General features: G+C 30.1%; 2 protein-coding genes across 3 annotated transcripts in view; one reads left to right on the top strand and one right to left on the bottom strand.

Moving 5' to 3' along the window:
* LOC136972136 (nucleolin-like) overlaps positions 1–4,372 on the top strand; it is an 82,343-nt gene extending 77,971 nt beyond the window's left edge. Inside the window, exon 8 of one of the 2 annotated variants that reach the window (XM_067266687.1) lies at positions 3,617–4,372. In XM_067266687.1, coding sequence (XP_067122788.1) covers positions 3,617–3,864 — 248 coding nt within the window. In that variant the 3' untranslated portion in view covers positions 3,865–4,372. The remainder of the gene's footprint in view (positions 1–3,616) is intronic. The other variant, XM_067266688.1, reaches the window with a different exon arrangement.
* Positions 4,373–7,214: 2,842 nt separating this feature from the next.
* On the bottom strand, positions 7,215–11,642 carry LOC136972139 (alcohol dehydrogenase class-3-like). Its single transcript, XM_067266691.1, has 10 exons — positions 11,552–11,642; positions 11,336–11,437; positions 10,117–10,258; positions 9,951–10,038; positions 9,590–9,722; positions 9,303–9,519; positions 8,477–8,607; positions 8,262–8,397; positions 8,041–8,179; positions 7,215–7,326 (listed from the first exon to the last, which is right to left on the bottom strand). The coding sequence occupies exons 1-10, from the start codon at positions 11,573–11,575 to the stop codon at positions 7,302–7,304; spliced, it is 1,137 nt and encodes a 378-aa protein (XP_067122792.1). The 5' UTR covers positions 11,576–11,642; the 3' UTR covers positions 7,215–7,301.
* Between the last annotated feature and the right edge of the window lie 612 nt (positions 11,643–12,254).

Genomic DNA, 12,254 nt, shown 5'->3' with positions numbered 1-12,254 from the left:
CCCACAGTACTAATTTCAGAATTAGTTTACTTCTAGGTAATATTTCAGTACACCCCTGAATGCTATAATTTGGACAGTTATCAAATAAGTGAAAATCATCTTGTTACATTGATAAATACAAATAAAGTATATGCACTGTAAACAAATATTAGGTCATTATATGCAGGCAGTTTTTTAATGTGTGAATGCCCTTTTATCATGACACTGCCTGTTCATATTACGGAAATGTTTAACTTGTATTTTCTTTGGTTAATGTGTTAAAATTTACAAATTCATTGCAGAATTTTGTACAAATCAATGTGCATTATTCCTTCACTAGGACATAGAATCTATTTAGTTTTTTCTCCTCCAACTTGAGAATTTCCAAGAATTGCTCCAAATGTAAATAAATTACTTTGGTAGTTTAGTAATGAATGTTTAGAGACTGATGCATCATATCCAGAGAACTGAAAAGTTCAATTTAGTCATTGCTTATTTTTAGTTTCTTTTAAGGAAAATATTTCTTCTACTTGTAATTTAAATGGCTTAGCATTAACAATAGTACAAGAGCTAAATGATTTCCTTGAAAGTAGGGAGGAAAAAATTTGCAGTTTTTTTTAAGACTATTTGTCAGTTATTCCCCTAACTAATGCAGAATCTCAAAGAGCTTTTTTTTTTATCAGCAAGAATACTGTGCAATAAATACAGGTCAAGAATGAGTAATTGAATATCAAATACAGTGGAACCTTGCTTAAAAAGCACCTCACATAATGAGTATTTTGCATAACAAGTAAAACAAATAGTAAAATAATGACTTGCTTAACAAACGATGTTTCACATAACGAGTGTCGGGGAGAGGGGAAATCCTGGATTGTGTGCATGTTCCATCAGTCTGTATTTAGCACTCGTTCAACTAGCATCTTAGTGTTGCTTGTGATCACACATTTTTCCAAACTTGGGTTCACACATATTATGAATAAACATCAACAACCATAATCTGTTATATAATAAAACACGTCAAATGATATGCCAAATTCTTGGTATATGTAAAGGCTATAATTAAATAATAGAAATTAATTAATTTGACTAGAGGTAGGCAGTTATGCTACCATCTCATAATAATTTAATGACCAATTCCAAATTAAATTTTAGAAATGCCTAAATTAAAAATTAATTATTTATAATTATTAAATTTAATACGAGATGGCAGCATAACTGCCTACCTCTAGTCAAATTAATTAATTTCTGATATTTAATTATAGCCTTTACATAGCCCAAGAATTTGGCATATTGTTTGCTGTGTTTATCTGTGAATTTTTTTTTTTTTCTCTCTGCAAATCAAATTCACATTTCAGGTTGGTTCATTCCACACTAGAAGAAACAATGATGATTCACACTCCTTAACAGTGTATATTGTATAATTTTCTTTGAATAAACATTATACATAAAATATTTGAGTATTTTTTTTTTGGCATGGAATGCATTATCATATTTTACATTAATTTATATGGGAAAAACTATTTTGCTTAATGAGAGTTTTGCATTACGAGTAAGATTCTGGAACGAATTATGCTCATTAAGTGAGGTTCCACTGTACACTGTACAGATGTGGGTTGTATTGATGATAAAATTTGTCTCAACGAGTTAAACATGTTCCATTACAACACTCTACTGGGGAGGGTAGTGTTGTATTTTAAAAATCATTCTTTATGCACTAGTAGTTGTGTAACATACTAAAATTGGATTTGATTGATGGTTCAACATAATACAACACACAGGCAATTTGTCAAGGGAGTGTGTCTTCTGAGAGAATTTTTATGCAAAACTAGCCCCTATTTAGGTGTTACATGTGAAGAAAACCTGGAACTCTTCACATAGCCAGCCAGTTGGTAAGACATTGCAATCAGCTACTAGTGTTCAATGGTTGTAATAAAATTAACAATAACTTGATAGATAGAAATAAGATGAAGAATTGTATCCTTTAACAAGAAAATTTTCTTTCTTCATAATTTACAAATACAGTAGAGTTCTGCAAACTTGACTTAATGTGGACTGAAGGTAACAAGTAACCAAAAATGAATTTTATGTGCTCCTGTGTTAACAGTAAAATGAGAGGAACCTATGAAGTTAGTCTAAATAGTGGAATTTTTGTAAATATTTGTACCAGTGGCATAGCGTAGTGGGGGCAGCACTTTTAGGGGGCGGCAAAATTTCACAATAAATAATAATAATATCTTGTAAAAATTTCAATCTGTACAATACACAATATGATGATTGTTATTGCTGAAAAGTTCTTTAGAATTACTGTATATTTTAGTCTTTTAAATTGAGATACCTAAATAAGGGGGTGGTGAAATTTTCTTCCGCCCCAGCGGCTGACACCCATGCTACACCACTGATTTGTACAAATTCACATATCTACTTACCAATAGTGACTATTTCTGTTTGTAATTAAATTTTAAGTTTAAAAAATGGCTATTCAGTCACTACTTTTGCGTTAGTGACATTTTTACCTTGTGGTGTTTTGTAGTGACACCTTGGAAAAAGGCTTATATTCTTTGTTAACACAGAATTGGTGCTATTATCAAGTGTTGTCAGAGATGAATGATAGATTCTAGTGTAAAGTTATAGATTTCTGTTAACAACACAAGTTTTATAGAATGTTGAATTTCCAGGACGCCACTGTAATAATAATAGAATTATTATTATGTATATGCTCATTTATCCGTTTATAAATGTTAAATAAAATGGACTTAATTAAAACATTATTTAACTTATTCTTACATAACTAAGACTGTAGTAAGTTACATTTCAGGGCTTATCACAATATAAATATAAATTACAACAGTCTTCATTTATGTAAGAATAAGTTAAATAATAATGTAAGGGCAAGAAGCAGAGTTGTTAATAATAATTAAAACATTTTTCATTCAATTTTTTAAATTCTGTCAGCTGCTTTTAAAAAGTAATGCACAATAATGCACAAAACTAAATTTACATACACACATTTCAGTAAAATTGATATTTTAGCAAGTAATGTTATCACAATTTGATGCTTTCAAATTGTGCAATTGTTATGTATAATAACTGACATATATATATTTTATTATTATAATTCATTATATTATATAGAATACATATTTTTTTTCATGGTTTGAAATGATTATTCAGTTAGTAAATTTATTAACTTAGTTTACTTGTAAATTGTGTTTATGTATTTGTAGAAGCAATTTATTTTAAATATTGATATGTTTACCAGTACCAGTTTACCGTGCATTTCTAAAGCTTTTGTATCAAATTGTGTTATGGATCTAGTGATGTGAAAATATTTTTTGAATTTATAGAACATTGTCATAATATATTATTTTTAAGTATTTTTTTAATTAATAATTTTCATAATGTATTTTATATGTATGGACCATATACTTATCAATAAAAATGCTATTCTTAATGAGATCTATTATAACTTAAAATTATTTTTATTTAATTACATAATTATTTAAAATGCAGTTAGATTTTAATTAATTAAATTTTTTTAGGATTCAAGTTAAATAGGTTTATTAAAACATTTGAATAATTAGAAATAGAAATTGTGGAATTTGTTGTAAATAATAAATAAAATTATTTAATATTTCAGATCACGGTTACAAATCGCGAAGATCCTATTTTCCACGACGTGGATTCAATCGTAGTCGTAAGATGTCTCCCAACCGAAGATTTGGTCGAGGAAGGGGATTCAATCGTGGTAGATCTCCCGGTCGCGGATTTCGCGATCAGGGAATGTCGTCCGGGCGCGGATTTCACCGCGGGAGAGGATTCGGTAACCGAAACTTTCAGGGCCACGGCTTTCAACAAAGCCGAGGATTCCGTGGTTCTTTTCATTAAGCCATAAGACTAGTCTGTGGATCATGGTCATCATCATCTGGTTAATTTGCTAGTAGTACCTAAGACATGTCATCGTCATTTTTTTTCCCTCTGAATGTTTTGTTTTATTTTGCTATGTGCATATTTTCAGTGACTGATAAAACAAACATTGAAAATAAGGACTATACAGGCAAGCTAAATTAATGCAGTTGAAAATTTAAAATATTGTAAATTGCATATATTGAATATTATGTGAAAGACTTTTTCAGTTATTGAATTTATTAAATTGTTGACATTTAATTTTTAATTTGTTTAGATTCTAAAACAATCAAATTAATTTTAAGAATTTTTTTATATTTTATGTAGAATGTTTTACATGCCATTCGAATAAATGTAAATCCATACTCATTAATATTAAACATTTTATTCAATTATTATGTATTCATTGTTGTTACCATATAAATCATTTTTAGTTTCTCCCAAAAACTTGCACAATGGCATGATTATTAAAAGTAGTAAAATATTTTAATATTTTAGACTTTCTAAATGGATTTACATCTTTAAGAATTATGTTTATTTTAAAAAAATTATATATTTATTATTATACTATTGCACAAATAAAAGTGGGTAATGTATTGTTAAAAACAATATTTTCTTTGCTCTAACAATTAAAAATACATGATATACAGTAATTACTTAAAAATAAAATTCTTCTGATTAAAAATCATTTTGTTCTGTATAGAAGAATTATTTATACTATCAAGAAATCAGTTTAAGAATTATTATAAATATTTATTCAATAAATGGAATATATATTTTAGATTTTAAAAAGAATCATAGTAATGATGATAAAATACTGAAATGTTTTTTAATTAATATATCATATATATATATGATTTAGAATATGAAATGTTGTGTTGTAATTTTTTTCTGGAAAATTGTGAAACAAAATTAATGAACTCTATTAAATATTATTAAAGACAAAAATTATGATATGTAATTTTTCATAAAATTACTGCACAATCATTTTAGTGCAGTAATCTATTATTTTTGAGTGATTTTAGTTTAACAACAACCTATCCTATATAACAATGTGATAAGCATATTATATATACACATATATTTGCTTATTATATAATTAAATAATTATTATTATCTGATTTATAACAATTAATATTTCTTAATAATTTTCCAGTAATTCTAATAATAAATAATATCTAAACAAGGATGTAATTATATAGATCATTTTTCTACACTAAAGAAAAATATGCTTGGCAAAGGAAGTGAATTTGAATCCAGTTATTTCCAAATATTGTCATATACAGACATATATTAATACTGTATATACTGACTTTCCCCAAATTTCAAATCAAGGTAATTCTCAAAAACTGAATTAGTTGTTGGTGCGGTTATAAAAGTGTAACCCATTTCGCTATACACTGTCTGCTTCGCATATACGCGGCCATAAGCAAAATTCTGAATAGTATCGCGCAGCACGATACTTCTCAGAAATGTATCCGACAGAGAAAGCGGTAGTCTTGCTTTTATATTTTCAACAGTGGCAGCGAAATTGTGTGCAGATGTAAGTGCTTCTGAGCGGAAATGCATTGAAATGAGCTTAACAGATAAAATTCGTGTTCTCGACTTTGTTCTGGAAGTACGGTAGCGACCGTCGTAATAAAATCATAGTTTTAAAACATGCCAAATTTTGGAAATGTTCTTGTTTAAAAATTACACTTAAACCTGTTTTTGTGCGGTCTATTTTTGTGCGATTTGTTTTGTGTGATTTTTTGTGTGCAGTATATGAATTTCAATCAAATTGATATACTGCACAAAAATAATTGCACAAAACACATTGCACGTATAAAAAATCGCACAAAAAAAGACTGCACAAAAACAGGTTTGAGAATATGATTCGTATTAAAAAAAAATAGAAACATCGCTAAATACAGTAGTACGTTTTCAACTAACAATTTTAAAAAGTTGATTTTAGCGCGATTTTTAAGCGAGATGTCACAATTTTAACACAGAAAATAACTGCCACTGGATCACAAATCATGAACTACAAACCTCTTGGACATTTATAAATTTTTGTTAATTAAGCATAAAATACTTTATATATCTTCTCTGTCCGTAATAATAATAATAATAGACTGTATATTTCTAAAGCTTTCGCCATTTTCGGATTACGGTTTAAAATTTTTAGTACGAGACCAAAATTGTGTCTTTGTACTGTATTATCAAGAATGGATCAACGTTTTTATATTTGAGACTACAATTATCTTCGCTATATCTTGCGAATATTTGCTTTTTGTATATAACAATAGTATTAGACCAAGTTTTTCAGAGATTTCGTGGAAAGTATTAGACAAACATTACTTCAGTGAAAAGTATTAAATAATAATTTTAAAGTTTTCGTAAGTTATGTTGTTATATTACTAGATTTTAGACAAGTCTGTCAGAAGTAATGAGCGTTGTGGCTCCATTGAAGTCTAACTTATTTTTTATTATATCCAGTGGGTTGATTAAAATGGACCAAGACCAACCTGTATAAGAACATTTTGATTACTTATAAATCGCGTAAGATTGAAAATATTTCTTTCCTATTTTAAAGAACGACTGATGGAAATATTTTCATCATATGCATATGAAATGAAATTTTTCTATTTTACACGATCCCTATAGTGCAAGAACAAAGCGGTCTTGAAATATTTATGAAGATATGAAAATTTAAAACACGGTGGCGGCAGTAAGATGCTTAATTTGTTCAGTTTTTAAAATTAGAATAAAAAGTTAAGCTAGATTTACATTGGTGTACGAATCGGTACAAACTTTCGGTGATTATTCGACCAGTTAGGAGTTGTAAAATATCGGTTAATGTAACCCTCGGTGCCAAGATGGCGGCTCGTCTCTGATTCTAGCAAGGAAAACAGTGGGACGCACGTTCTAACTTAATCTATTCTAATAAATTACCACAATTATTAGCAACCAAATTATTAGAATAGGTTAGAACGTGCGTTCCATTGTTTCCATGCTGGAATCAGAGACGAGCCGCCATCTTGGCACCAAGGGTTACATTAACCAAAATCTCACTTTTGCCGAGTTTCGGTTCGTTTGACCAATCAATCTTTCACAACAGATGTTCAACCTCAGTTTGTATCACAGTACGATGTAGTCGACATTTCGCTTTGGTTACAGTTTCGTTCGCTTATAATAGTTTGTATGACATTGAATATCGCTTTATGATTTGAATAAGAGCTTGTTTATAACATTTTCTTGATTCTTTATAAAGTTCTATAGATTAAAAATTACTTACTATCTAATTAAATACTACAATGTATGTTTTGTAATTGTGAAATTTACGATATAAATACTCGTTTGAAATGATACTTTTATTTCATACTTTTCATTTTTGAAAATCTGAACTTGTCACTTTCCAGGAAATGGATAGTTGATGATTAATATTTAATAACTGTTCTTATTCTGTAAAAAATTAAATTAATTAATATGAATTTATATTATAACGTGTATTATATATTAGGTATAATTTTTAAGTTAGTCTATAAACGAAATAAGTATTTATAGACTAATCTACCTCTAATATCTAAGTTTGCATCTGTTTCGTTTTACGTTATTTATGTTCAGCAATTAACAATATTTAATGGATTTAAATATTGAAAGTAACAAAATTAAAAATTGTGTTTACTTCTATATATTGTAAGAATTATATTTTTTATCATCGAATACAAGAAAAGTTATTGTATCAGCATTTCTAAGAGGAAAAAACGTGGGGCATTAAACAATTCAATTCAGTGGCACATCTTACATTTGTATACGCCATGGCGATGACTGCAGTTACGTCACAATTTCATTACGAAAATAAGACGTAGTTCCTGATATGCGTACTTATATTAAGCATTCATTTCAACCTCACTGAATATCAAGTGTGAGAATGAGTTATACTCACTTCAACTGAATTAAGAAATGTATAAGGTGAGGGCGAGTGGCTTTTGAGTGATAGTTCTGAATTCCAACTTAAGTGGACTTCAGAGCATTCGTCAGTACGGTGAAATGATGAGTATTAGTAATGTGATAAATTTTGAATATAAAATGGCCGAATCCTATTTAGAGTTTCGAAGTTATTGTTCGATTTCAATGCTTAAAAATTCGTAATAAAAAACTGAATTTTATACTTACAATTTGGAAGGCTTATTCATGAGTTCGTACGCTTCATTTATTTTTTCAAGTGGCACAGTGTTTGTTACAAATTCATCAATCATGAATTTTCCTTCCAAATACATATCTACCAATTTAGGAATATCGTCACCTGTCATCCCTACACGTAGTAAATAAAACGTGTATATTTAATGTTTAAGACAAAAGTTCATTTAAAACTATTATACGAGTAACATTTTTACCTCCAAAAACGCTTCCCTTCCATGTTTTTCCTTTCAAAAGATCTAGAGTTTTAGCACCAAGCGTCTTGTCAAAATCTCCTAATCCAATCAATATTGCTACACCCCAACATCTATGTGCGGCTCTCAATCCAGAATTCTAGAAGTTTTCAGATAATCAGTAATATTTGACATAATAGTATTTTAGCTGGAAAATTAAACGGGTGTATATAACTCACAATAGCAGGTATATTTCCTACTGATACGAAAGTATAATCCAATCCTCCATCGGTCATTTTTATCAAAACGTCTTCGATAGGTTCGTTATAGTCATTAGGATTTAAGAATTCGGTACATCCAAACTTCTTTGCTGCGGGAGGGAGGAAAAAAAATATGATTCCACCTGTCGTGAGTCTACAACTGTTGTGCATATACAGTATATGTTTCGAGAACGGTGTTAGATAAATGAAATTCAAGACCAGATATGGAAAGCGTAGGGGCGGAAGGCACCGATTAAATATATATAAACTTCAGATGCAAACCGGAAGTCACGTTATTTCAATTTAAAAATTTTTTCCCTGAAAGGAGATGACCTGCACGACTGCATTGTTAACGGAAAAGTATGCTGTACAGGGGCAAGACACTACCGTACTAATTTGAGGTGAAGAGCATATATTTTAAATTAAATAAATGAAAAAATATGATAAAAAAATTGTAGCCTGGAGTTGTGACGATGCCCCAATAAATAGTTGCTCATTTAATTTATCAATTTGCATGGTTAAAGTTCTTGGTGCAGACGAATTAGCTGAAAAATTTGAAAGTATTTCAATTTTACATCAGACTATACGTTGCTATGTGGAAGAGATGGATAATCTTGTTAAGGGCAAGCTAGGAAAGATTCAGAATTGTTATTTTTCTCTTTAGCTTTAGATAATTCCTGATAAAATTCAGATGCTAATATTTATTAAAACAGTAGATATTAATAGAAACCTTAATTGTTCTGGGTGCTGCTAAAATTGACTTTTAATTACATGAATGTACGTATTAAAGTGAAGATCGATTTACCAAGTTCATATTTATCTGGATTGACATCTATTCCAATAATTCTCTTAGCTCCTCTTGCCCGACATCCCATGAGAACAGCCATGCCAACACCTCCCAGTCCCCAAACTGCACACGTCGAACCAGGTTGAACATCTGCAGTATTAATAGCTGACCCGTAACCGGTACATATGCAACAACCTAAAAGACAAACTTTATCCATGGGTGCTTTATCGTTTATCTAAATTATAAAAAAATTAAAATTAAATTCTAATAAATTGCAACATTAAATCTGCAAACATTTTAATCACCTTCACTACTGCAATCTCAGCAGTTACTGTATATTCCGAGAACGTACTGATTCCATTGAATTGGTATACTTGTTGTCCTTTATATGTTATTCTAGTTGTATTGTCGTACATGACGCACTTATCGTGGTATATCCTGAGAAAATTGATTTCTCTAATTATTAAAGTAAATAAATACGTATCATAAAATGAAAACATTGAATGGACAGCCTTTTACATTGTCAAGAAGCTTGTGACAATATTAATACACTGTATATATACATTTGCACGTACTGCACAGTACATTAGCGTGCGTACAAATGTTAAGGCCATTTTCTTTAATGGTTAATCAGTAATGACTATTTTCATAAAGAACTATACTTACTCAAACTTTTCACATAAATTAGTTTTGGGATGCTTACAAAGTTTGCATTCTCTGCATTGCGGTATGAAAAGTAATATCACATGATCCCCTGTAAAAGTATTATTATTATTATTATTATTGTTTAAAAAATTAAAACCTTAAGTGAATTTTTAAAAGATATGCTCACCTGGCTTTACTTTTGTTACGTCCTTGCCTACACTTTCTACAATTCCTGCTCCTTCGTGACCAAGAACGCAAGGAAAAGGGAAATCTTTACTTCCGCCTTCAATGTAGAATAAGTCCGAATGACATACACCTGTCGCTATTACCTAACGTGCAAAATGAAAAATCAATACTTTATAATTGTAAAAGTAACGAGGTAAGTTTATGAACTGTTTTACTCAATTGCAAGGAAGGGCGAGTGCCTCATTTGGCCCCCCTTTGCAGATACCTCTGACAGTGCCGGCGGGATCAAATATCAGGCTTCCAGAAATCCATAATTACCAAAAAAAAAAAGAACAGGCTAATTTTGAAAGCGGTTAGTTTTGAATTTGATTGTCTTTAGCAGAACCGGGACAAGAGTGAGACAAAGGAGTTGCCTCAGTTGAACAATGGGAAAGGGCGCCAAATTGGTAAAAAATGACAATTAATAAATTGCAAAATAAAAAGCGTAAAATGTATCTTGCAGCAATGTTCGTCAAATACTTTAATTAAACACACTAACGATTTGCGTCAGACGCTCTTGCTCGATACACTCGTTTCCTCGTTACTAATGGCGTCAAGAAAACCCAGTGGTGCCGAATATAGGAAAAGAAGATAATTGAGAAATGAAACAAATCAACATAGTATAACAGTTGCAAACTTGGCTAGAAAAACCGAGTACAATACAAGCTATTCTAAGCTCTCGAGACAATACCGGTCGAGGCTCAAGAAAAGACGATTGAATTTGAAGAAAACACCACTTCTTTTTTCTTGATCTTCAACGGTAAAGTTAAAGAAGAAATTGGAATACTGTACGAGAAAATTCGACAAAACAAGAAAAAGAGGTGTTTAATTCTATTAATTTCAACGATCCTTCTTCGTGGTCGCCTATTACGGATAAAATTAGATGTGACCGTGAATTAGAACAAGGAGAAAACGCAGATTTTGCAAATCTCCACATTTTGAGACTCCCTGAACCCAAAAAAGTCAAAAATGGGAAGAAAAATTCCGTGGATGCGTGTGTATGTATTTGCGTCTATTTCGCTTAATATCTCAGGACGTGGTGAAGATGAAGAAACTAAATTTGGCATGGTAGCTTGTATATGTGGGGCATTGACGCTATTAAATTTTAGTTGTGAAAGGTCAAGGAGATGGACACGTGTCCTAGGATGGATGGAAGAAGTGTTTTACAATTATAAACATACCTTAACTCTAACTTCCCACGATTTAGGAACTGCAACTTCTACAGTATCAATAATAGTAGGCTTGTTAATTCCCAAAGAAATGGCAGCTTTACATTGAATGGGCTATTAAAAACAACGAAAGATATTAAAACATTTTTTGTATGTTAGTATTAAATATAAACATATTTGTTTTTTTAAACTCAAACTTTCGACTAAAACAAATTGAATAGAGAATACCTTTCCTGCCGTTGGAAACGCCATTTTAATTGAGCAGTTTCTAAAAATAATGTACCTTTTTTTTTAAAAAAAATATAGACCTGTTTAAGAAATAAAGAAAATATATTAATAAAATTCATTTAAAAAAAAATGCTATATGAAATAATGATATAATTGTTTCATTATTACAACAAGAATATGTATTTAAAATTTACAGCTTGCACACTGACTAGTACTTACTTAAGTTGAATCCTATTAATATTTTATCTTACAGGAAAGTAGTATATATATATAACTTATATAACCTAAATATCTTTTTATCTGCAAACATATTGCCAAGGCCAATTTATCTAGTTTTTCAATTCGATAGTAATATCACTTAAAAATTTTAATCTATATTTCATTTAAAATTAGTATGTAACGTTCTTTTATTATCTAATAATAGATCATTCTGTGTGTTCACGACAGTTATCTAAGACAAAAGAAGTATTATGTTTCATAAACTCTGGGAATTTCAGAATTAATAGCCTACTATAAAAATTTTTTTATCCTAGAGTAGTGCCTGCCGTCCACACGTACTTCATTTTTTAAAAGTTTATACTAGTGTCGTACACTAGGTTGTTTCTGGTATCGCTAGATAGTGTCTAGCGATACCAGGGGTGGCAAACCTTTTTGAGCCCGCGTGCCGTATAGTAAGCGTACTTAGTTTTAAAGATGTTTACGC

This window comes from Centruroides vittatus, unplaced genomic scaffold (assembly GCF_030686945.1).
Source record: "Centruroides vittatus isolate TY-2023 unplaced genomic scaffold, ASM3068694v2 contig_2818, whole genome shotgun sequence".
NCBI classification, from domain to species: domain Eukaryota; kingdom Metazoa; phylum Arthropoda; class Arachnida; order Scorpiones; family Buthidae; genus Centruroides; species Centruroides vittatus.
The sequence above is the reverse complement of the archived record's forward strand: the minus strand, read 5'-3'. Positions and strand labels throughout refer to the sequence as shown.